Source organism: Columba livia, chromosome 11 (assembly GCF_036013475.1).
Source record: "Columba livia isolate bColLiv1 breed racing homer chromosome 11, bColLiv1.pat.W.v2, whole genome shotgun sequence".
In the NCBI taxonomy this organism is placed as follows: Eukaryota; Metazoa; Chordata; class Aves; order Columbiformes; family Columbidae; genus Columba; species Columba livia.
The window spans coordinates 10,823,934-10,848,942 of NC_088612.1; the positions used below are offsets into that span (position 1 = coordinate 10,823,934).

General features: G+C 44.9%; 1 protein-coding gene across 5 annotated transcripts; it reads right to left on the reverse strand.

Moving 5' to 3' along the window:
* Positions 1 to 1,376: 1,376 nt before the first annotated feature.
* DPP8 (dipeptidyl peptidase 8) lies at positions 1,377 to 24,897 on the reverse strand. Of its 5 annotated transcripts, none has more exons than XR_010475228.1 (20): positions 24,749 to 24,897; positions 23,401 to 23,670; positions 21,767 to 21,879; positions 20,661 to 20,834; positions 19,611 to 19,779; positions 18,268 to 18,378; positions 17,783 to 17,911; positions 16,465 to 16,526; positions 15,333 to 15,433; positions 14,040 to 14,217; positions 12,822 to 12,981; positions 11,774 to 11,853; positions 10,606 to 10,758; positions 10,202 to 10,337; positions 9,279 to 9,424; positions 8,304 to 8,450; positions 7,543 to 7,679; positions 5,377 to 5,519; positions 4,523 to 4,634; positions 1,377 to 3,946 (listed from the first exon to the last, which is right to left on the reverse strand). XR_010475228.1 is itself a non-coding variant. In XM_065075946.1 (20 exons), exons 2-20 carry the CDS (start codon positions 23,657 to 23,659, stop codon positions 3,821 to 3,823), a joined length of 2,652 nt encoding a protein of 883 aa, XP_064932018.1. In that variant the 5' UTR covers positions 23,660 to 23,670; positions 24,749 to 24,897; the 3' UTR covers positions 1,377 to 3,820. The 5 variants fall into 5 exon arrangements, 3 of the variants coding, with proteins under 3 accessions (XP_064932018.1, XP_064932017.1, XP_064932019.1); XR_010475227.1 differs by having other exon boundaries at positions 24,760 to 24,889; XM_065075946.1 differs by having other exon boundaries at positions 7,527 to 7,679.
* Between the last annotated feature and the right edge of the window lie 112 nt (positions 24,898 to 25,009).

Sequence of the window (25,009 nt, forward strand, 5' to 3'; positions counted from 1 at the left end):
TTAGCGTCACACAGCCTGCCCTCCACACAGACACACACGGCAGGAACACAACCCGCTTCTCCTGGCGGGGAATGAGGGTTGGGGACCCCAGGCTCCCAGTCTGGAATTCGGTGCGATTCTGGGTGATTTGCCACACAGGCTCAGGTGTACGGTGCTCCGGGGTTAACACATCGCTACACCATCCCGCTCCGAGAGTATTTCCATAGCCTGTGCCCAAACGCCACTAGTAAGCATTTTCCATTCTAATATAATGAACTTAGTTGATTTTCAAAGCTTTACTGAGCACTTTGAACTCGTTATTTCACTATCAAGTTAACTGAGTTTATAAAAATTAAGCAGTTCTGGGTAGTTACTATTTCTGCTTTGTTCTGAATAAAAAGAGATAATTGAAAACAAAGGGCTGGGGTAAGGGGTGCAACTCCAATGCAAAGAGTGAAACCCAACAGCTTTGTGCACTGGACACTTGAGAGGAATTGCTGGAAACTGCCTTAAAACAGGGTGAAAGAATGTCCTTCCACCAAAAACAACCACAACCAACCCAAACACTGCAAATGAGAAGAAACCGCCAGCACCACCACTCAACAACTTCAGTATCTCATCGCTCAGATCCCCATATTTCATGTATATTTCTAAAAATATATGAAATTAAAACATTCATCTCAGACACCTGTGCCACTAGCATCCACCATGAGCTGAAGGCTCAGTCCCGCTCAGAGCAGGTGTCCCGCTGGGCACACAGCAGGAGGTTCCCCAGAGGGACAAACCAACATCAGCTTTGGGAGCCGCAGGATGGTTCCTCCTCATGCGTTTTTGCTCCACAACGTCCCTTGTACGCGCTCACCCAGGATCTCACCAGTTCTGCTTAAAATTATCATTAACCAAGATATTTTTGAACCCACAGGAAGGGAGAAAGTACAATCCCAAATATCAAACAGGCTGCAAACCTCTTTTAGAGTGGCAGAACCATCTCCTGGATTGCAGGTGACTCCAGAAGGACAAAGCCACCACTCTCCACTCTCCACTGCCAGACCAACACTTCACCATATGAGGTGCAGGACTGTTTCTGCCTCCCCAAAGTACTGATGCACCAGCCCTCGGCACTAACAGCTTCCTACCTCTGCAGTCTCAGCGCAACGTGCTTTGCCCTTCATCCCTTGTGCTGGGAATGGAGCCGCTGACCGCGCGGGGCTGGATCACACCTCAGACAGGGCATCTCTCACACCTTCACCTACCAGCAGGCGTCTTTTGCAAGAACTATAAACTCTGACAAGAAATACTCCCAGCATTTCCACAGGATGAGAGAGCATGGGGTCTTAAAGTGCTTAACTACCGTAAAAATCAAAAAAGAAAACTGCAGGAAAGAAAGAAATACATAATTTATGTTGCAAAATAGAGTACTTCAGTATGTTGTACTTTAATAGCTTTTCAATATATATATTTAAAACAGTGAAAGGATGCATTATTAAAAAGTTATATGTCAGCAATTATAATCGCATCTTGTGCTAAATCAAAACCCAGCCTGGTTTGCTTGCATAACATCTAGTTCTTCAGTTCCTAAAAAAGCACTGTTTGATGAAGGCCATTTTTGTTCTGTTTTTTAAACAAAAGGATCCGTTTTGTCTTTAAAATCATATACATTTACATTTGAGGGTAATCACCTCTAGAAAAAGAACAAAAACACCCCGAAAAGCAAGTCAATTTAATACTGAACAAAATATAAACAACCTTGGAAAAGATGATACTATCCACGTGTAATTTTATACATATATGTATATATGAACAGATATAGATATATGTATATATAATACAGCATAAACACGTAAGGAACACAACGGAATTCCATAGTAATAGCTTATAATTGTCTCTATTCACTGCCATGGTGTTCTAGTTCAAATCCATCAGACGCGTAGTCATCCCTCAGTTGCTGCAGTCACAATTAATTGCCAAGAAGACATTACAGGAGCTGAGCTCCTTCCCTGCCGCGTCCTTCCCAAAATAAAACTGCGAGCCTGTTGTTGACCTGCTAATGGTATTTTAACTGATCCCCTTAACAATCGCTGTGATCTGAAAACCAGAAAATAGCCCAAACCAAACATCCGCACCTCGGAGGAAATTTGCCGTTTGCTTTGGCTCTTTTGTGTAACCCAAAAACCAGATCCTGTTCTCACACGCACATTTTACAACCGTGTAACTGCACCAGCTCCCACAGCTTTGGCGCACATGCCCAGCAGCCTGACTGAAAAATGATGCGGTTTGATACAATACAGCCAGATTGTGTGAAATCCCGGAGTTTCGGGACCAAGCCGAACAGTACAAAGCGAGGAAAAGACAAGGTTACAACATGTGGAGCACTAAGAGCGTAAACACTGAGAGTGATTCCAGATTTTTAGAAGATGAAAAGAAAATCATGCTCTGCTTCTCTCTAGCACCAAAACAGAAAGAAAAGGAAGTTCTTAGGTTTCTAAGAAAACCATTAAAACTTACAGAGTCTCAGAGACAAGCCCCAAGGGGAGAATTTCCTGGATTAAAGAATCATTTTGCTATGGATTTCTATCTTAAACGACCTTTTGCAAGTTAAAAGTGACTTCACACACTTCTGATGCTTTTTAGCCAAGCCTGCTGCTTAGTTAAAACCTCACTAGTAAAAACACAACTGGGATTGCACATCCTTGAGGCTTAGCGGGGCTACCTGAAGCTCTACAGAAGGGGGTTTCTCAAATATAGCATCATCGTCGTGCTACACAGGAGTGCTGGAAAGGACCCAGGAATGGAGGAGTGCAAAGAGTAAGAGCCTGGGCAACAGTCCCTCACACAAAGCAGGAAATGCACTGAAATATTTCAGGTTGCCTCACATGTAGTATTTGTAAGGTCTCTCCTCACTAAACCCTCTGCAGACCTTTGAATTTGAGTATTGAATTTTAAAATCCTAACAGCCTATATCATGCTGATGCAAGAAGAGTATTGTAAAACCAGCTCCACAATGAACATCAGGGAAAAATGTTAGTGAGAAATGGGTTGCACCTTAAGCCTCTTTAAAATTTACAGTTTCAGCTCTTGGAGTTAGGTTTGCACTCAGAATAAAAGATTGTTATGTCCATATCACAGTAAAGTATAATTTCACTTCCCCACTGAAATCAAATAGAATCAGGATAGGATCTCAAGCTGCTGAAAGGAGGGAAAAAAAATAGTATAATTTATCCTGGGGAGAGAAGAAATCACTGAACCTGGCATCACCTGAATCCAAAATGTGAATTCTTTAGGAGGCAGCTTAAAAGTCTTTCCTTCTTAAAAAACAATTAACATCTAGATAGGTGATGTGTGACCAGCTTCTAAGCAGTGACACACATCCTTGTCATGAAGCATAAAAACCATATGACAGCATTCAAAAATGTAATGCAGGTTGTAACCATTTGGGTAAACTCTTGCTGTGTAGTGAGAAAATCATCTAGTATTATTACATAAGATACCACGGAACACACTGTAAAAATACATCAATTATGTCATAATGCTTTTAAAAAGTGAAGATCTGGTGCTGTAGAAGTACATTATTTTCTGTTTCAGCTTCTCCCCCAAGAGAACACCCATGGTACTGCGTTATACCATGGACATTTGATTTTATTTACACCTCAAGCTTTAAAGTTATTAGGTCACCGTACTTTAATTTCCTGTATGGCACCAAATTTACTTTTAAAAAAAGTGTCTCTGTGTGTGTGTACGTGTGTGTACATGTGGCAGGCACCAAAATGCAATGTTCCATTCTATTTTCTCTATCCTATATCTCCTGGTTGGGTAAAGCAGCCAGCGGAGCAGAGTTCTGCAGTCAGTTAACTGCCTTCAGGGCAGCGATCCGGGAACCCAGATTCTCCTGCAGGTAATACAGTAGATGAAGTTCATAGTGCTCTCCCGACTCGGGTACCCTTATACTGTGTCTCTCCTGAGGGTAGATCTAAAATATAAAATAAAAGTCATAAGTATCCACAAGAGTCACAAGCACCAATATTTAAACCGGTCCCCAGCATCACATTCAAAATGTTCATTTATTTCCCTGAATCAATTCTCTATTTAACCTAATACAGCCCATCTGTCACCGCCTGAACCCAGAAACAACCCACCGCACCCGCTAATCCCACCGGTGCTGCGCTGCAGGGGACCAGCCTGGTCAAACAGAGGCAGATCCTGCCCAGAGCCATCACGTATTAATACATCAGCACGTTCCCAGTTCTGCGGCATGGTGTGGGTTACCTGGGCTACATCTGCACAGAAACAGCAGGGTTTAATTAAATGCAAAACCCTGTTCCGTGCTGCACAAACACTGCTGTACTGCCTCCAAACTGCAGATCTCCTTGGGAGCAGCCTTATCTGCTTTTAACTGCTCATTTGCCTAACACATTTCTTTTTCTACTCATAAAATTTTCCTTTTAAAAGAAAATGTTAGGCTGAAATATTACAGTTTTATCCTAGATTTACAAGTCACCCAGCATAGCGATGTTAGAAGTTCCTCACACCCTAGTTCTAGCCTTACCTGTAAGTCATATGGTTTCCCAGCTCTCACTAAAAAGCTGAGCAAAATACTAGTGTGTGCAAAGTGAACATTCTCATCCAAGAATCCATGTAGCAGCAGCAAACGGTTTGGTCTGAGAAAAGCAAGAGACAAACATTTCTGAACAGCATCCCCAAACCTGCCAGTCATGTCACAGTCCACACACATCCCTTCAAAAAGAATCAACAGGAAAAAAATATGTGCATTGAAGACAGTGATTTCACTATTGTTAATCGCTCTGGATGGACGTGTCTCCCCAACCTATTCTTTCCTCTTCTAAAAGTTTTTCCTGCATATGCACATCACGGTCAGACCCTTTATCTGTGTATCTTCTTTATTCTCAGAGTATTTCCTAGCTTGGACAATACAAAGGCTTAACACTTGCTCAAAATCACTGCTGATTTTCAGCTCTTTGGCAAGAAAGCCCATGGTCGCAGCCTGCTCTGCAGACAACTGTGTGCTGGTACAGCCTTAGAACAAGCAGAAAGCATCCTGATCAACTCTTTTTTTTCTAGCTTAATGTGGCTCTGAAGTGCTAATCATAATTGAAGATATATTTGTCATTTCTTCAGACACAAAAGACAGTCTTTAATTATGGCTAATATAAAAAGGATTACATGGAACGGCCTGTAATCATGCAAATGTTCATTCAAGTACTAAGTCTATTAGTGTTGGGGTTTGGTCCTTTTGTTTTTTTCTTTTTAAAAATGATTATTTAATCCTGGCATTTGTGATTCCAGGATTCAGTTGCCAAGAACACGGAGATTAAAATGTGCCCATGGGGCTTGAACTTTCCTGGTAGGAAAAGCCAAGGCAAAAGCCAGAACCAAACTTACTCGGAAGGAAACTTCTCAGCTTGCATGGCCACCGAACCTAAGTAATACCCCTGCTCGTTGTGATCTGGGTGGCCCATGTAGCGCTCTGTGTAACCAGTGTCGTAGAAAATCCACAGCGTGACGGGTGCTCCAGCAATGGCAACCTGCAAGTTCAACAGAGCTGTCAGCATGGGGTGGGAGCGGCAACACCTGTGCCCCCGAGCTGGGGACATCCCCCCCTTCACAGCTCCAGCCCAGTGCAACTATAATTGCCCAAAACACACTGAGAAGTTTACAGCCCACAACCTGCAGCGGAAAAAGAAAAGCAATCCTCACTCCGCTTGCAGAGAGGCTTGTGAAAAAAAGATCAATGAGAAAACAAAAACCACCAAATAACTCTTTGCAAGGCAAGTATCTTTAAAAGTAAAACTATAATGATTCTTAAGGTCTTAAGGTCTTGAGACAAGTGGTTATTAAATCTCCCAGGAATTTTCAGGTCAGGTGACCTGAGATTGCTATAGCTATACCAGCACCATCAAGTTAGTGCAGGCTCAACAGTCCAAGAGTTTAAAGGTCTCTCACACAGTTGCAGAGAAGGAATATCCTTCTGTGCTCAGCTGAACAGGGTGAACAGTTGTTCCTCCTCACGCCAGCTCATGAGAACAGTCTTGGTTATTCCAGTAAAAGGATATTTCAGTAAAACTAGCCTATCTAGACAGCCCCACACTCCTCTTAGGTGCCAGGCTTCCGGGATGGCAAGCGTGTTCTGCTCAAATGCACCCTGCTCACATTAATCCTTACAGACAACATCACAGAATCACAGAATGTTAGGGATTGGAAGGGACCTCGAAAGATCATCCAGTCCAATCCCCCTGCCAGAGCAGGAACACCTACATGAGGTTACACAGGAAGGCGTCCAGGCAGGTTTTGAATGTCTCCAGAGTAGGAGACTCCACAACCTCCCTGGGCAGCCTGTTCCAGTGTTCTGTCACCCTCACTGAGAAGTTTCTTCTCAAATATAAGTGGAACCTTTTGTGTTCCAGTTTGTACCCATTACCCCCTGTCCTATCATTGGTTGTCACCAAGAAGAGCCTGGCTCCATCCTCGTGACACTCACCCTTTATATAACTGTAAACATTAATGAGGTCACCCCTCAGTCTCCTCTTCTCCAAGCTAAAGAGACCCAGCTCCCTTAGCTTTTCCTCACATGGGAGATGCTCCACTCCCTTAATCATCTTTGTTGCCCTGTGCTGGACTCTCTCCAGCAGTTCCTTGTCCTTCTTGAACTGAGGGGCCCAGAACTGGACACAATATTCCAGATGTGGTCTCACCAGGGCAGAGTAGAGGGGAAGGAGAACCTCTCTCAACCTATTAACCACCCCCCTTCTAACATCACACCTTCACATCAGGTCAGGGTTATGTCTGGCTCATTTGGAGCTCAGGGAAGCAAGCACAGTGATGGTGCAGTCACACCATGCGTTTTGGGGTGGTTACACTCAAATAAGAATATCACAGTCTCCTGGGGAGAAAAGCTGCAAATTTGTATGGAAAGTGCAGCACTTAATTGCACAAATGCAATTTTCTGATTTGAGGCATCTCTGTTAGCATTAATTATTGGGGCTGTACTGGTATCCCTGTCTCTGAAAAGCCACGTCCCATAGCTGTACCAGTACAGACTCAACATGAATACCAGTCCCAGACACCTCCCAGAGCATGACAGTGACAACAGGCTTACAGAGCAAGAGCATCTCATCCCCATGAAACACAAGCAGAGAGAACTGAGGAGACAACCCAAGGTCACCCAATAACTTACAATTGTTTCTGCAACACCCATTGATCGCTGGTTTTAGAAGGTACCGTGACTTGTTAGCAGGCCCTCGCCTTAAGGAGTGAATAGACTTTCAGATCTGTTGTCTGTGAAGTATCAAACAAATAACCAAAACCTGGAAGCCTAATTAGAAATACCATCAAAGAAACTATTGCTAGAAAAGCAACTTCTCTCTGAAGTCACCCAAATAGAAGAATCCTGAAGAAAACAGCCAGAAGACTGTGTCCTGGCTTGTCTAGAGCAAACTCAAAAGTCTATGCTGTGAACACCCACGGAAGGTTACATGATTAAGTGAAAAATTCTGTCTGTACCATCAGAATAAGTACTCAATGTATGAACATACCCTGAAGATATCTGACCTCTGCATTAAAGCCATAAGAGAGAGGTAGCCTCCGTAGGACCAGCCGTGAATGCCGACACGATCCAAGTCAATGAAGTCATACTGGGATGCTAAATACTGCAGCCCTTCCACCTGGTCATCAATTTCTATTTGCCCCTGGCAGGGGAGAGACAAAAGATGAGTTTTGTTAGTTCCAGACAAAAGCTACATTCTCAGGATTTCAAAAGGTAAGATTTTTCTGTATTTCTGCTCTTAGCTGTTACAAAAGCAAGGCTGCATTCTAGCTCTGTGCATGCAAATGCTATTCCCAACACACAAAGCTGCACTGCAAAGTCAGCAGAGCCTGGCATGGGCCCTACCTTCCTGGACACATGGCCAAACACCCTCACCTCTCCAGCCTGATGCAGGAACTGCCCTAAATTGTAACCACACTGTGCATGAAACTACCCTGCTTTACGTGAGCAGCAAAGCGTATCTGGTGGGAGTCAAGAACCCCTTACAAACCACTTTGCGTTATGCCTGCCAAGCTGGAGTTGGTTTGAGTCCCAAGCTGGAGTTGGTTTGCAGTCTCATGCCCTCAGGTTACATCTTTCCCACATTGAGCATCTTTTCTATCTCAAGTTCACACTCAACTGCATGCAGTTTTGCTCCCCAGGCCCAGGCAGCATCACACGGGCAATGCTGAGCATCTGTACCACAACAGTGCTTCAGCTCAGGTAACTCCGGGACTCAAACCTGTCCCTGGCTCAAAATGAAGAGCCAGACTCACAGCTCACTTACCATCTTGTATTTAAAGGCTCCTTCAAACTTCAGCCCTCGGTGGCAGGACCCTCTGTTGTCGATCACAACCACCACATAGCCTAAAGATGCCAAAGTGTTCAAACGGAAATACTTGATTCCTTTAAAGCGATTGTTCACTAGCTGTACCTGGAACAGAAGAGCAATGACACAACCACATATGTAATGGAATGCAGAGGTCATCTCTCAATCCAATTTCAGATTTTACTTATATTTACCTCAATTTAAATGTTTTATATGTTTTTATAATGTGAAGTTTTCAAGATCCCTACTCTCTTCTGCAGGATTCTCTCTCCCTGCTTGTGGTCTGCTCTGAAACAAACTCTCTTCCCCCAGTAACAAGCTGTTCTGTCACAGATACGAAGAGCAGAACTGAGCTCCACTGCAGCACCAACGGGCAGAGAGCAAGAGGGGTGACCACTGACAGCACAACCCAACCCTGAGACTGCAACTCTGCTCTCCACTCTCTGTTTTTTACCAGGAGAAAATATTTCCCTTCACCAAGTCTCATTCCAGCTGTCTTGGACCACAGCAGAGCACAGCAGAGTTCGGGGAACCAAGGCAGGTCGAAGGGGCTCACGTTCTACTCATCAGTGGGAAAAGGATGACTGGAGAGCAAGCTCCGCTCACACACACACAGGGAAAAGAGAAACAAAGAACAGGAGCCCCTATGGAGGTGTCAGAGATAGAACAGGGAACAGGGACTATTGGCACTCCCCTTTCTCCCAGTTCCAGCTCTGCCACTCCACACCTGTTCTCGGACAAGTGGCAGCACCTCAATCTGTGACCTGGAAATGATGGCTGCTTACAGCACCTTCATCCAGGCAGCTTCTCAAAAAAGAGGCAAAATGCTGCAGAGAGCAGGAACTGTTCATCCAGGAGAGCAGGAACTGCTCATCCAGGAGAGCAGTGCAGTGATCCAGGCCAGCCCACTGCTCTCTGACACGCCGCCCTCACCTGAGGCCCTCCGTAGATGAAGAGCACAGTCGGGTACTTCTTTCCAGGCTGCAGATTGTGAGGTTTGTACATCATCCCATAGAGCGTAAAGCCCGTGGAACTCTCGAAGGAGAACATTTCTGGGGGAACGTAATCAGGAAGGGGGCCTGCCGGAGGAGGGAACAGAGAGTCTGGTTTAACAGGGAATGGATGGATGGATGGATAGCACAGCCTCTGCTCCAGCCCTGCCCTACCACTGATCTCGCTGCAATCCCAGTGGAGCTCTCCCACGCTTTCCAGCGGACGAGGCTGGGACCAGGCAGAGACCAGGAATGCTCCAGGGAAGCTTTCTCAGTCCCATCATGTTCCCATCCCTGCTCTCCTCTGAACAGGAGTAACTTTTCTCCCCTGATACAGCCATTACATGTACCCCATCCCTTCCCAACCCCACTTAGGACTCATTGCATTAATATATGGAAAACAATGCCTTAGGGAAGGAGAGATGAAAGGGGACAGAAACACAATGGAGAAAGAGAAGTGTATGAGCTGTCTCACAAGGACATGAATAGGCAGAAGCACAAAATTATTTAAGAAGTGTATATACCCCCAGAGGCACAGAAACATGGTCGTTAGCAGGCATAGAGCACAGAGTATAGCACTTAAACCCCTCCCCGATGCTAAAATTGACTTTCTACAGCTTCTACTGGCCCTAGCAGTAAAAACTTGTTAATTTCCACTCTAAATGCCTTCATGGCCAACTTATACCCATTTGCTGGTGAGCTGAAAATGTAACTCAGGTACTTCCAAGAACCTCTCACACAGGCATGAGTTCCAGAGACAAGTCTAGTCACCCCCAACTGCAAATCTCAAGCAAGTATATTCTGGGATATCTTTCATTCTGTGATCCTGGTTGCCCTTTTCCAGTTCCTCATCCATGCCAATACCTGCTGAATCTAAGATGGTAGCCCAGAATTCCTTCGTCCTGTGAGCTGCATCACCTTCAGGTCCTGTCAGCCGGTAAAGTGACACACAGTGAGGGTTCTTCTGATTACTGTACTTGCTGATGAACATGTCACAATCCTAAGGAGAAAAAGAACATTACCTTGAACTCTCCAGTGCAAAGGCACAAGCAAAAATGATAATTTCTTTCTGCATTTAGATCTTTCAGAAAAGCAACTGAACTGGGAGGCCAAATCTCGTTTCAGGCACTCACTCTACAACATACAGGAGCACAAAACTCAGTGTAAAATCTACTTTTATTACGTTCAAATACAGCCTTATCTGCTGACTGATGAAGGACAGGACTGGTGACAAGCCCCAGCGCACGCAGGGCCTCACAAGCAGGTACCTGGCTGACGCAGCAGGCGTGCGAGTAACCGTGTTCTGTCAGCCGCTTTATTTCACCGGGATTCTCATAGTTAACAACGTACAAGTGATGCTCTAAAGGTGAGTCCTTTGTGCCTTGAAAGTACACCAGTTTTTTGGCTTCATCAACATAGATCTGTCAAAATGAAAAAAAACACATCACTCAATATTGTTGCTTGCCAAAACAATACCCAGTTCTACCATCTCCCAGTTTCCCCCTCTGTTTCCCCTGCCCCACTTCCATAAAATTGAGTTGTAGCCCAACAATCTGCAAGGAATAAGCCAAATGACTGTTTTTACTGTCCACAACTCTGTCAGTTATGATTTGCATGTCAAACCTTGTCCTTGTTGCTCAGCTCTCTCGTGCAATCCTCTACTCTTCCCAGTCTACCCTACTGTTTGCTATGCTAAATAACTCTGTCCCCCATTCTTTGTCACCTCCCAACTCTTCAGGCCCTTTCCCAAATCACATCAGATATTAACCACTCCAGAAAGAAATCAAGGCAGCAGCTGACTGTAAATTGCTGCCATGTTAAATATTCCTCAGCTGTCCCTCCCTTTTGAGCAGACGGCAGAACAGATTCAAATGCAGGTCAGCTTGTACACCTCATTCTCTAACCCCACTTCTAATTACCATTTAGGAAGGACTTTAAAGAGCTTTACAAACTCCAAATGAGTCAGACAGCTCTCCTTAAATTGCTGTTTGATTCAAATGATCAAAGAATTCATCCAGTTCAGATCTAGAAAAGCAGCAGTTTGGGGAACTCCTTGTGCAAGCTTACAAGCAACAGGGAACATAAACACTGTGTATTCTAGCTAAAAAGAGACAGGACTAACAGATTTATGTGGATCCCTCCAGTGACTATCTCTTGATTCCAGGACAGCAGTTGGACACCATCGTGACATCTTGCTGCTCAAAAATACTGCTGCCTTGTAGTATTTTTGCTCCCTTCTCCTCTTTAAGCGTTGAACTTAGTGGGGAAAACTCCTTGTTGACAAGGATCCACATAGGAACATGCAGGACAAGAGAGCCAACTAATGTTGCTTGCGTTGCTTTCCCACACGGCCAAAATCACAACCTCTGGTCTGGAATAGCGTATCAGAGGTAGAGAAGGATGCAGGACATCCACAGAGCAGAAGTAGAGACTTACATTGGATCCATGTCTGCCAAGCACTTCCCATTCCCCACTAGTGATTGCTATCTCCTCTTTGATGGGGCACTTGAAGTCACCTGCAAATAACCAGCATAGAGAGATTTTACACTTTTACATCTTACAAAACACACGGTTGCAACAATTCTTATTCCTTCCAAGTTTTGTCACTGGACCAAACCCAAGAGCAACCTGCCTTGCAGAAGCCCCACACCTCCACCAGCTCCCCAGACAAACACAGCTATGCCATGCACCTGAGCAAGGCCAAACTTTGAATGCAGCTCAGAAGCATGTGGTCCTTGACTTTTTTTTTTTGCTTGAAACACCTCTTCCTGCATCACCCTTTCCAAAAGCTGCCAGTGATTTTCTCCTCCTAACATCTCTGTCTATACAGCAATACCATGATCTTTCTTAGGAGCAGAGAGGAATTCTCTTCATAGTTGTCATTTCATAGGTTTTGCTGCCAAGCACACATGTTCATTTTAAAGGGACTAACATGTGGGATAGGGGGGCCCTCTATGGACCCTTTTACAGTGTGTTCAAACTGTTCTCTTTGTCAGTCTCTTTGCTACCAATCTGCATGTAAAGGCTGTAAAGGACTTGGATTTATTTGTAAAATCAAGTCCTGAACCAATGTGCATCATGTATTAGATACATTGGACCCTGCACATCAGAAGGAGCCGTGTTATTGGTATTAATGTAATGATTAACCTCTGGCAAAGTCAGCACACAAACAGTCACAACACTGACAAGGAAAAGCCAATTAAGTGCATGTCACAGTATCACAGGGAGCTTGCTTCCCAGCTGATTTTTTTAAACTTTTTCCTCTAGTTTGTGAGGAAAAAATCAGGGTTAAAACTAAGGCATGCCGAATGCAGAATAACCCCTGTACAATTTCAAGAGGAATGATGGTACAGTGAAGCACTTTCCTGGACAACAGCAGGAGTTTCCAATAAGACAATGATTCCTGCCACCTGGAAAGGCACTTATTTCCTCCCCAGTCACCAGCAAATGCTCCAAAAAAGTGCAAGAGAATAATTTTACTTACTTGGAGTGGGGAGGCCTCCACATGACCTTTTATACTTGCTCTCCTTCAAAACCGAGATGACTTTGTACAGGTGCCGGAATCCTGTTTTACACTCAGAAGCAAAAATGAACTCGATCTCATCTTCGTGGGTTTGAGGGAAAACGTAGAAGATATCGTGGATCTATAGAGGCAGAGCAGGGAACTGTTATTAGCAGGACTCCGGCACTGAAGTTAACACATAATAAGTTCTTTTTGCTGCCCAGCAGATAACACAGTTCACACTAGCAGAGTACAACACTGTCCCTTACTGGGACAACCGGTTATGCTGACGAGCCAGGGGGTGTTTGCAGACAGCGGCCACAAACACTGTGGAGCTCCAGGCTTTTTGCTAGTCTAACTCTAAATTCTGCCCACCCAACTAATTGAGTTTTTCTGCACCTGCCTTTCTAGCTTAGATCCAGAGGTGGGTCCCACTCTGCAGCCAGCATATGAGTCACCCAGAGAAGCCGGAGTTCAGTGGCCTCCTCTGTCCGCAGCTGTCCAGAAGCCCACAAGTGAAGAGCTATTTAAAGAAAGATGAGCTGACATAATCTTTCCACTCATGAACTTGCCAACTCTTGCTTCAAGGGACAATGTTTTGAAGGACTCGGGAGCATTTATCCATACAGTATGAGCTGCCAGTCAAAAGCCATTCTGGTCAGTAAAAATAATGGAGAAAGGACAACTCACTGCACCACCCTGAAACCATGCACACTATTACTAAGGAGAAAACAATAATAGAGAGCACTTGCTGTATAGAGACCATTCACTGCAAGGCTTCGTGCAAATGCTTTCTGCTGAATGAGCAGACTTTGAGAATTCTTCACCCAACATGACGTAGACAGATCTTTGTTGGCTGAAGAATTCTTCATCTGCTGGCACTGCTGGTAGTGAACGGGCACCAAGAAGCCAGAGGGTGTCAGTGGGTGACACTGCAGGCAAGGGGCTGCCCTGGAACAGAGCCCTGCACCCTGCTCCTAGTTCTGTCTGACCACTGCGCAGCCTCAAGCAAAGCAGTTGTGCTTTCACAGCTCAAATATCTCTGTCCTCTACATACTGAGTTCTCTACAGGAGGAAGCACAGAACTTGCACAACAGGAACACCCTCCTGGGCAGCACAATAACACCAACGTTGCTCAAGTACTACAAATAAGGTGTTGAACAACAAACAGTCAGAAGAGGCTGAAATTCAGATTCTTACATTTATCCAGATATCTGTTGTCTCTTCATAAATAATGAAAGGTGTAACAGAATCTGGTACAGCATCGATAAGTTTCTGTCTTTCCATTGCATCATCTTCTGTGGGGATGAATAATGCAGGAGGGATCAAGACTATCTGAAGCCGAGTTTGGGAGCGATCCAATAAGATGGACCAGATGCTGTTGAAGAGACAGACATTAGAGAAAATAACATGCAAACATGAGTATTAGACTGGTGTGAAAATCTCAACAGGCACTCATTAACACTATGAATTTTGAGGGAGTCAAAAACATTCAATTTCAGATTAAGCACAAAGCAACATGTAAAATTTCACCCTCATAAACAAATCTCTTCCATAACACATTTCACTTCATTTCAATATTGCATAAGCACTGCAGGTTCAAAAGTTTAATTAATTCTTTTCTCCCAGATTTGAATTGTGCTTCAGGGGAGGAAGAGAAAAGAAAAATCAGAGGTAATAACAAAGCAGAAAATTTTCAACTGAAATTTCAGGATACCTGTGAAAATATTAATGTTTTAAGTCTATAGCTGGCAGAGCATAATACTGGCAACTAAATGGACTGGCAACAGACCCTGCCATGCTTCTGATGACTTAACATGTAGCCCTAACAATAATCTCACAAAAAGCAAGATAATGGAGCAAACGCATCCCTGCATTTCTCCCACATTTTGGGGAAAAAAAATAATTAAAAAGGGGAAAGCCAACTTTAGATTCAAGAACTGGAGAAGTGCAAACCTGGAGAAGCTTCTGGTGAGTTAGAAACACTGTACTACATCATCTACAGGGTTAAAAATGACATGCAAATGTAAGTAGCACTTACAGCAGGTTTTCTGATCAGTAAGTCTGGTCAGCAAGGATGGTCCAGTGGTTAGGGCGCTAGCCTAGGGCTGGGGACCTGGGCTCAGTTCTCTCCTCAGCCACAGACTTCCTGTGTGACCATGGCAAGTCACTTAGCCTCTCTGGGCTTCAGTTCCCCATCTGTAAAATGGGGACAATAGTGCTGCACCCTCTCTCACAGGGATGCTGAGAGGACACACACATTAAAGGCTGCGAGTGCCCAATACCGAAGCAGCAGGGCCCGGTACCAGAGAAAGAGATAAGGAGGATTCTGTTTTGTTTTTTCTGGAAAAATCATCCCCTTTGCAAGAAGATGTTTGTAGCAGTTTAAAAATGAAAGCAGGCTTAAGCTTGAAGAAGACAGAGGCCACTACGTTCTGCTTCTAACTGCATCACCCCAAACACTCTAAGCAGAGACAGGATTAACATACGCACTATTTTCCTTCTGGCGTCCACCCAGCTCTAGCAATGTACTCTACTCCTTCAAAGAGGATCTCGAACGGCTGAACTAGCTCTTTATCCACAACATCTGCAATCTGTTGACAAAGCAGTAATTCAGTGACACTGAGATGAACCCCCGCAACCAGTTTTCATGCACGATGAGGGTCTGGACACAGAAGGCTTCTTCTGTGCAGCTCACACAATTCAGATTGTTCAGTCTTTGCCACGCAGGGGATTCAACCCCATCTGTAGCCAGACACCAGCAGAGCAGAGAGCCGCAAACTAACAGTACAGACACACCTGGGACTTGAGAAATCTGGATGCTGCTCACAAATCCATCACTCACCTTGGACAAGTCCCCTGAACACTAATTTTCCCCATGCATAGGAGAGGTGATTTGTACTGAGCTATTTCGTAAGGTGTTTCCATCAGCAGATGTTGAACATCCTACATGACATCCAGTTATCAATGTGGTTCTAATTCATGATATGCAGTTCTGCAGCCTGTCCCTGCTGGGACCAGGAACAAGTTCCAGTGGTACCCAAAGGGTCGTGACGACTTTCCCTGCGTTGCGGGCTGACATCAGCACCCCTATCCCATTAGGCAACTGTTGATGGCTGAAGCAGCTCAAGAGTAGAGAGGATCCCAATAATGTATGGCTGTGACTCTCTTTGGTAAGATTAATTTCCCAACTGTCTGAAGATCTTGGATTGGGCTATGGAAATTTCTGCATGTATTAAAAAAATTCCAGGGTTCATCTCTTTCCATATGTTAAAGCTTATGGAAGGTGATATATTCTCTTTGCAATCTAATTTTCCCAATATCTGCAGCCCGTCAAGAGATAAGTCACACAAGAAGGTCTAACCATCCACACCTAAAATATTCTGTTCTTCATCTGAGTTCATAAACCAGTGATGGGGAAGGAAAGCACAGCCTTGAGAAATAGGGCTGCACACACAGACAGCAAGGATCTGTGCAGGAATGAGTCAAGTACACTGCCTCCAGAGCTGCCATTAAGTTATCACAACCAAGAAAGTTTATTTGTACTGAACTGGAAAATTAATTTTACCAAAGAAAGTCACAGAAATAAAATTTATTTGGAAAACAAGCAGAACACAGAACTTACTCTGCCTTCCGCATTGATTGTCACTTCAGATATCTTGAAAGTGACCTTTGGATTTGCTGTACCTATAAAAAAAAGGATGTTAGCAGTCAGGCATCAACTGTTTGCTTCCAAGAGGGCAGACTTGAATGGTGGATTATTGTGGTGTTATTCCTACATAACTGGAAAAGGCAAACAGCAGAATGCTCTTTGATCAAATAGCCTACTTGCATGTGTGTGAGACAGCCCAGAACCTGGCAGGGAATAAAGAAACTGCAAACACGAGGCAGACTCAGTGGATGTAATCCCGCAAACAGAATGGATCAAGAACCATGCTACTGTCACAGGTAGTCTTCTCTCCTGTGGTCAAAGGATGCACATAATATTTGGAAGTAAAAGCTCAGGAGTGATCATGATAGCAAAGCAAGCTTTGGTTTACTACTTGGCTGTTTTTCTTGAGATCACGCATAAAAAGTGATCCAGTGCTAAAAAGCACCTGTGAAAATTAGAGCAACTCACACTTAAAAACCTATTGCCATGATTAGTAAAATGAAGATTTCAGCAGTGAGGAAACAGTGAACCACTGTTATCTGTGAGAATCATGCTCTACTGAAACAACAGGGAAGTCTCAAAAGAACAAGGGTTAGATTGTTCCAATTGAAAAGACGTATAGATGAGACTCTTAGGGACATAGTTTAGTGCTAGATTTAGGTTATAGTTGGACTTGATGATCTTAAGGGTCTCTTCTGATCAAAATGATTCAATGATTAATATGTTTCAAGCCTGCCCTCACCCTTTTACTGCTGAACCCTCCAGATAATTTTTTGTTTAACAAGAGAGGGTTTTCCTGGTAGGCTGTCAGCATGTTGAGTCTGTTGTTCAAAGTCCAAGAGCAATCATGGAGATCAGAGTCCTTCAGAACTTGAACTACCAGCAGCTAAACAGAAACCCTCCCCAAAAAAATCAAAAGGCCAGAATTCTGTAGCTACTCCCCTGGAGACACGGGGCTGCCATGAGAATCAACTCCTCAACAATCCAGATCTGCCAGGAGCTAAGACAGCAGCTCCAAAACAGTGACAGTCAGATGGGGTTTCTGCCACCCTGAGACACCCAGACTTGGAGCTTTTAGTAACTATGTGGCTGGAATATCAGAATAGTCACCAGTGACTAATCTACCCACCACAGCAGCAGTTCCACATTTCCACCACCCAGACACCCATTCAAAAACTACTCAACACCTCACCAACAACGCCCTGCTCTAACCTGGGAGTTACCGCTGCCAGGCATGTGGGATTAAATCTGTGTCTCCCAGAAACATAGATGTATGGTATCAGGGTCTCACCAGTTTTGGGGTACCGGAAGGAATCTGTTCGTCTTGTCTCCAGCATGGGCGATGTGACATGAATAATTTCCACTTCTGACTCATCATTTTCTTCATAAAGAATTTGAAGAACTTTACCTCCATTCAGTGCTGTAAATGAATTAACAAGGCCTGGTCAGAACAGCTCTCATTACCAGTTACTGCAGGCAGCAATATTCTCTCAGGAGCACAAGAAGGATGGAAGGATGAAGAAAACTCCAACAAAGTTTGTGATTCATGTTTCATTAAGCAACACATTCTGAGACTCTTACAACTCCTGTTGTGAGAAGTCTCTTCCCTCAGTAATTTGTATTCACAAGGCCACTGTAACATGCCCACTGCTACAGATAGTTCAGAATGAGCTGTAAGGTTCCTTTTTTGTGTAAATAAATGTAACAGGAAAAAATAACCCTGCCCTGGGAAGCACAGCAGGGAGGCCATTACTTGTGTGTGTCAGACAGACTTACCTGGCTGCGCCTTCGGGCTCCACCAGTAGCCGGTGTATCTGTCAAACTCCTCCTGCAGCACAAAAGTAGCTACGCCAGCAGATTTTGGGTCCTCCTCAATATTGGCCAGTTCTAAAAAAAGACACAAAAGAATTAGTACGTGATGTACCACAGAACCAAACCAGTTCTGCATTATCCCAAACATGGCCCCGGGAACAATTGCATGATAATAAATGTGACTTCTCAGCAGATTTTTTCTGCTTCCACCCTGCTCTGTCAATTTATTTAGGGAGGATGTAATCCTCTCTGTCCTGGCAGCTTCTTTTAAGAACAGAAAGCCATCATCCCTTCTTACTGCTACCCAATTCGTCTCTCAATTTTTTATGTACTAGTCCAAGAAAGAAAATGTTCTCTCTACACAATTTCAGGGAATTGGAACCACGACTTTTAAGAAAATCAAAGAGAAAAAAAAACCCAAACTCTCAAGCCTTTCTGACCAATTTATACTGAAAATATCAAGATTCAGAAAAATTAAAACATCAGTATTTCATTCACTGTGCCAACTAGAAGCAACAGACTTACATAACATCTCAACATGATGACACAGCCTTAGGGCTTCAATATTTTTCCTGTTACCCTGGAGGTAATTTAGCAGTGCTCCATAAATAATTATCATCTGAGAAGGAGTCACTGCTACAGTTTATTTTTAATGTACTTACATAATATTTTAGTAGTTAACATTTAAATAAGCTAAAACATTATTATAAAATAATAGAAATTTTAATTTAACTAAAATTTAAATTATATAGTTTAAATACACAAAGTATGAGTGAACTACAAAATGCAATGGATTTTTTTAAAAGCGCTTTATCCACAATTTCCTATCTTCCTTCCTCCAGGATACATGTCAGAAACAGAGTTGGAGGGGCTAAAAAGCGAGGACTGAAGTTACTGAGTATGAGGGGTCTGCAGAAGCCACAGTGCTATTCAGAAACTGTCTGTACTGCTTCTAAAAGGCACTGCAGCCTTATTTCCCTGACAGAAACTTCCCTCCTGCTCTATTCCACCCACAGCTCCTCCACACAAAAGAAGTCTGTTCCAGTAAAAAGGAACGTGCTGTATTTCATGGGAAGAGCCCTTCCATGTGGATTCAAGAACTCATTTTGCCAGATTTTACAGTGGAGGGAAAAGAATCATCCCACAATATCTGCACGAGAGGAAACATGTAGAATGTGACAAACAAGGTGGAATAAACAGTGGCCATTCCTCCAGACTTCAGAAGCAGCCCTGGTGCTGTTGCTGAGTTCAGTCTGTCAAGAACAAGTGCAGAGGAGGTGCAGAGATTTTACTTCAGGATGCATTACCATTGTGCACAAACGTCAGCCTCCTTTCTTCCCTGGTTTCTAGATTAGATATCCAGATGTCATTGCTATGGATAAATGCAATCCAATTTGGATCAGCTGGACAAAGCTTGGGATCCATGCGGATATTTGGGCAACTGGTCTCTACCAGAATGGGTCTTAAAGGCTGTTGCTGTTAGAAAGAAAAATGAAAAGCACAGTAAACAATGATAAAGCACGGGCACTTAGAGAAACTAAAGTGGATTTTCAGAAGGTCTCTAAGACCACAGTAGTGTGGACGCTGACTTCAAATACACAGGTTTACAACAGAGGACTCTACAGAAAAATATTATGCAGGTAATTTATCGGGAAAGTTGTGCTTCTACCATGGTTGCACAGGTCCCTCCAGGGCCTCTTTCACCAGTGCTGAGGATTAGCCACAAATCAGAAGGCAAGTTGCCTAGAGAAGACTGGCACACTTAAAAATAGCACCCTAAAAAGGGGCTGGCAGAATATACAATCTTGTCCTCAGGGTACAGTAAATTCTCCCTGACAACAGGGTTAGACAGACATTAGGCATTTGTTATAATAATAAGAAATTATTTCAGCTTTGAAGCCCAGCTACAGCACCAGCAGAGCAAAGGCTGCTTGTTCTGCAAGCTGTACAGCCAAATCTTGTAACACACACACACACACACACACACACAGAGCTTGGACCCCTAAACCACAGCTTGGGAACAAAAGCTGCCTCTGACGTGACTTCTGACTACGTGAGAAAGCATGCAGCATCACAGCCTTTGTGTTGCTTTTTATTGGCATTGCAACTTATGAAAAATCAACAAAATCTGGTGTCCTGCCGTGCTGCCATGGCTTCTACCATTTCTTGTAATTCACCTGAGTTTCCTCTGCCATGGAAGTGCATCCCTGTGGAGGACTTCTCCACATTTCAAGGGTTATCAAGGCTAATTGCCATCCTAATGCAACAATAACTGACAATCACGCTCTGCTTTCACTCCAAGACAAAGTGCTTCTAGCAGTGGTACTGCAGGAACCAGGAGAGATGAGTAAACTCACCGTGAAGCCATGAGGGCCTCCGTCTTTTACGTGATAAATTCCACTCCCAGCCTGAAACAGAAAGGTGCCGCTTTCTCGATGGTAATCGTAAGAGGCAATCCCAATCGTGCCAATTCGCTTCCTCTCCCGGAGCAACTCCTCTTCACGAGAGTACATCCCATAGTCCAGGACAGCCTGAATACAGGCAGAGAAGCACAATTAACACCTCTGCAAGTCTTACTACACTCTCAGAGTGTCTCCGTACGCCAGGCTTCCAGGACCAGATGGCTGTGCAGACACCTTCCTCCTCCAGAATCCTGCTGGCGGCTGGAAACACGCTCCTGCTCGCACCTCTGCCACCAGCTCTTGCAGGTGCAGGTCACGATCGGATCCTACTCAACTGTAGATGTGATGGCCACTCCTCCCATAACAAGGTGGGCACTATTTCAAATATACATTTGTAAAAGAAAGGTCAGACAGAAGGTCTGTTATTTCTAGAACAAGCAGGAGAGTCTTTGCTAACTTTTGCAAAGATACAAAGTGACAAGGCTGGTGGGAGGAGAGCATAGCATAGATATTCTGTCTGGCTGACAGCATCAGGAAATAACACAGGAAAAACCACACCTAATTGCACATGGGGTTTGTCCCACCTCCTCCAACCTGCCATGGGGTGGGACTGGCATGCAAAGGGGAGAAAAGGGGACACAGAGTGAGTGGGAGGGGCACACTCAGCTCCAGCATGAGTCACAGAGCCACTCACTGATCCTCAGGGGGATTCATCACTTCCCCCTGCAAGACAGCGATTATTGGAGACTACAGGCTCCTTCGGCAACCCCCAGGGTCTCACAGCAGAGAATTAAATGCAAATTAGCACTTGCAATCTCTGCCGGCAAAGCAGGAATCATCCAGCTCACACAGTTTTTATGACGCACAAAGGCTGCAGCTCCAAACACCGATGAGAAAGCTGTGCTTGTTTTTGAGATGCCTGCAGAGTCAGCCAAGTACAAGAAGCATCTTAAAATATTTAAGATAATAAACTCCAAATTTTAATGAGAGCTTATAGGTGCAACTCCAAAGCCTGTGTACCTGCTACACTGCAAAGAAGCAAGAAGGAAATCAGGACCCACCGGAAAAAGATCCAATAGAGGCTTCCAGGAAAGCAGCAGGACAGCAGCTTTGTTTATGGTTTTGGGAATTTCAGAGTAGAAGAGCGTGTTCTCTCTGTTCTCCCCGGACATTGCTGTTGTGAAAGCAAGAAGAAAAAAAAAAAATAACATGTATTAGCTTTCTGTTACTAATCCAAACACTCTCAAAAAATACCAAGGAACAGTTTCACAAGCCCTTCCTACCAGAGAAAGTAGACAGTGTCTGCACTGCAGCTTCACTCTGGGAATTCCCAGCCTCACAGAAATGCAAGTCATGGAGAAGACAGAGAACAAAAAAGTACATCCAGGCTTACCCTTTTATTTTATAGGCTTTTAAAATTGAGGAAAGCCTTTCCACTAATTCCCTTGGCTCAAACACAGCACGATGCAGCTTGTGTTTCCAATAAAATACATCTTTAGGAAGGTCTGAATGTCCCTTTCCTGCTCCTGTCCCTCGGTGCTAGTCGGATTTCTGAAAGCTCCTGCCAAGGCACAGGGGGTCAGCCAAGAGGGAGCCACATGTGCCCCGGAGAAGGCCAGGTCTGACCTACAGTTTAGGAAGCTGCACGCAGGAAAACAGTGCTCGTCTCAGCTGGGCTCAGCCTTAACTCACCCTCAATCGTCTTGAACCCAGTATCGTTCAAGGACTATGATCCCCATCCTGTGAAAAGGGGGAAAAAGGGGCCAGATTTCACTTTCTGACTCTGTCACTGCGCAGCACATGCAAAGACTCTGTGAATCACAAACCAGAGCTTAAGCACTAGCCTGAGCTGCAAGCAATGTGGCTAGAACATGGTTCCAGCTCTCAGGCCTTTGCTTCTTCCCCGACCCAGTTTTTCATGAACTTATATTCAGCTAGTGCAGCTTTTGACAGAAGCATTCCTCTACCACAAGGCCTGCTCAAAAAGCCACCCAAAAGGTTGCTCACAGCAGCACTTACAGCGCCAAGTCACTTCAAGCACAGCTGCAGCTCAAAAATGCAGATATATCAAATGAACACTAATTAGTAAAACAATGCAGAAGTGAGGCAGAGGCCAAGAACAATAAATGACATGAAGCTCTTCATTATCAAGACAAAAACCATGGAGGAAAAACATTTAGTCTTTAAGCTGCCTCTGCCCTACACTGCTATTTGTTCCCTCCAGAATCCCTGGAAAACCAACTCCACCACTAGCTGAGGCACAAAAGACTTTCAAATTCCATTTCTGATCTCTGTTTTGGAAGAAAACTTCAAAGGAGAAAAAGGTTCTACCCACTAGTTGTAACTAAGAAACAGGAGATCAAACTGACACAGCCTTTGGAGAGGGGACAAGGTACTTGGAGTGAGAGAACACGGACCAAACAAACTTAATCTGTCTTCCCAGCAAGGGAACATACCCAGGAGGACACTTCACAGCATTTTTCCTTGACCTAAAGGGTCACCTCCAACCACACCATTTCCATGGGAGTTTACATCACAAATTTTAATGAGACATTAAAATCATGATCATGACATTTGTCCAGCCACTTTGGCCTGAAATCCATTCTGATTTAACTGCAGGAAACATCCAGCTCTTAAGAACAGTCAAATCCAAACAGCTTCTGCAGTTCAGTCAAGGCTGTCACAGCAAGCTCACCCAGATAGTAGATCCTGTCGGAATGAGGTCCTTCAGGATCATTTTTCTTCACAAAAGTGAAGTCATGAGGGGCTTTTGCCATCATGTACCCATGATACTTCCGTGTGTCTGTGAGCAGTTTCCGAAGTTGGCTCCAGGAGTGCCTCTCCACATAGAAAGGTTCTAGTTTCGGCTGCTCCTCTCTCTGGACCGGCTCCTCACGGCCCGCGGTTTCAAAGATTTCAAGGGCTGGCTGTTCAGTTTCCATGGCTGCTGCCATGTTGCATGTTTCTGGAAGGACAGAATAGCAGAGGCTCAGCATCGCCTTCCAGCAGTCCAGCAAACATTCAGACTCCCAGAACACACCACAGCAAAACCATTAGCTCATGGGGGGATAAAACAGTGGAATGTAAAGGACAAGGAAGGAGATTTCTGCTCTAGAAAACAGGCTGCAATCACTCAGCCTTTCAGAATGGAATAAGAACTTCACAGAACGACACGGATTTATTGTTGTTTGCCTCTGCCACCTCCTCACATACCACCTACTCATTTCAGTTCATGAAGTGGACAAATTCTTTCCCATTAAGTTCCCACCTGCTTCTGCACGAATATCACTTTACTACACTGATAACAGATCAGGGGATGATGTAGCAAGATCTAGAACAACAAACCCCTCAGAAGAAACAACACTGGCAGTTAGTCTGGAAGCACCTGGCCATACACAATGGGTCTCCACAACCTTGTGACCTTATTCCCATTATTTTCCTAGAATTTCTGGGGTTTGTTTGCATCTCCTTTCAAATGAAGCTACGAAGGTTGTTTAAAAGTTTGGTTCCACCTTTGACAAGATAAATACAACAAAAACGGTCTTTCTTTTGTCTGAGCTATTTACAACACAAAAGTACAGCAGCACGAGTTAAACAGCCCTGTAGCACTGGAAGGCAAGTCCAAACGCATATCCAGAACACCGCTCTGCTCAGACACTGCAATGAGGCCTCAATACTGAATCAGAAAACTCAAATCCAATCCACAGAATTCCAACGAAGAAAAATCTCCTTTCCCACCTACACCCAGATGCTGGTAGGTCTTAACTCGACCTACTTCTCACTCTCCCTTGCCTCGTATCCGCAGGGTACGCCTGGGGCAGGTCAGGCCGGAGCGGGGTGAACAACCACGGGCCTGCCCTTGCCGTCGAGGCCGGAGGAAGCGAGCAGAGCCCGGGAGGGGACCCCACCGCCGGGGACGGAAAGCCAGGCAGCTCTGGGTAAGCCCCCTCTTCCTCCCACTCCACGGCGTACCAGCAGCTCCCCCCGCTCCCGGGAAGGTCCCGTCCCCCGGGAAGCCCGGTCCCACGGGGCTCCTTACCCACCCGGTACTCACGGCGCTCCGCGGCGGCGATGCTGCCGGGCCGCCCCGCCGGGCCGCTTCCGCTTCCGCCAGGAGGGGCCGCCGGGCCGCGCTGGGCGTGGCGGCGCCCCCTGCCCGCGAGGAGGAAGCGGCGCCAGCCGCACCGAGCACTGCGGGATACGGCCCAGGGCGCCGCCTGCCGGCCGGGAGGACCGCTCTGCGGGGAGCCGAGGGGAGGGACGTGCGACACTCCCCGCGTGCAGCGGGACACGCACGTGTGTCC

Coding starts and splice junctions, on each gene's coding strand:
- DPP8 (XM_065075946.1), bottom strand. CDS start 23,659: ATGGCAGCAGCCATGGAAACTGAACAGCCAGCCCTTGAAATCTTTGAA. Junction 21,880..23,400: donor CGACAGGATCTACTATCTGG/GTGAGCTTGCTG, acceptor CTTTCACAACAG/CAATGTCCGGGGAGAACAGA. Junction 5,520..7,526: donor AGAGGTCAGATATCTTCAGG/GTATGTTCATAC, acceptor TTGAACTTGCAG/GTTGCCATTGCTGGAGCACC.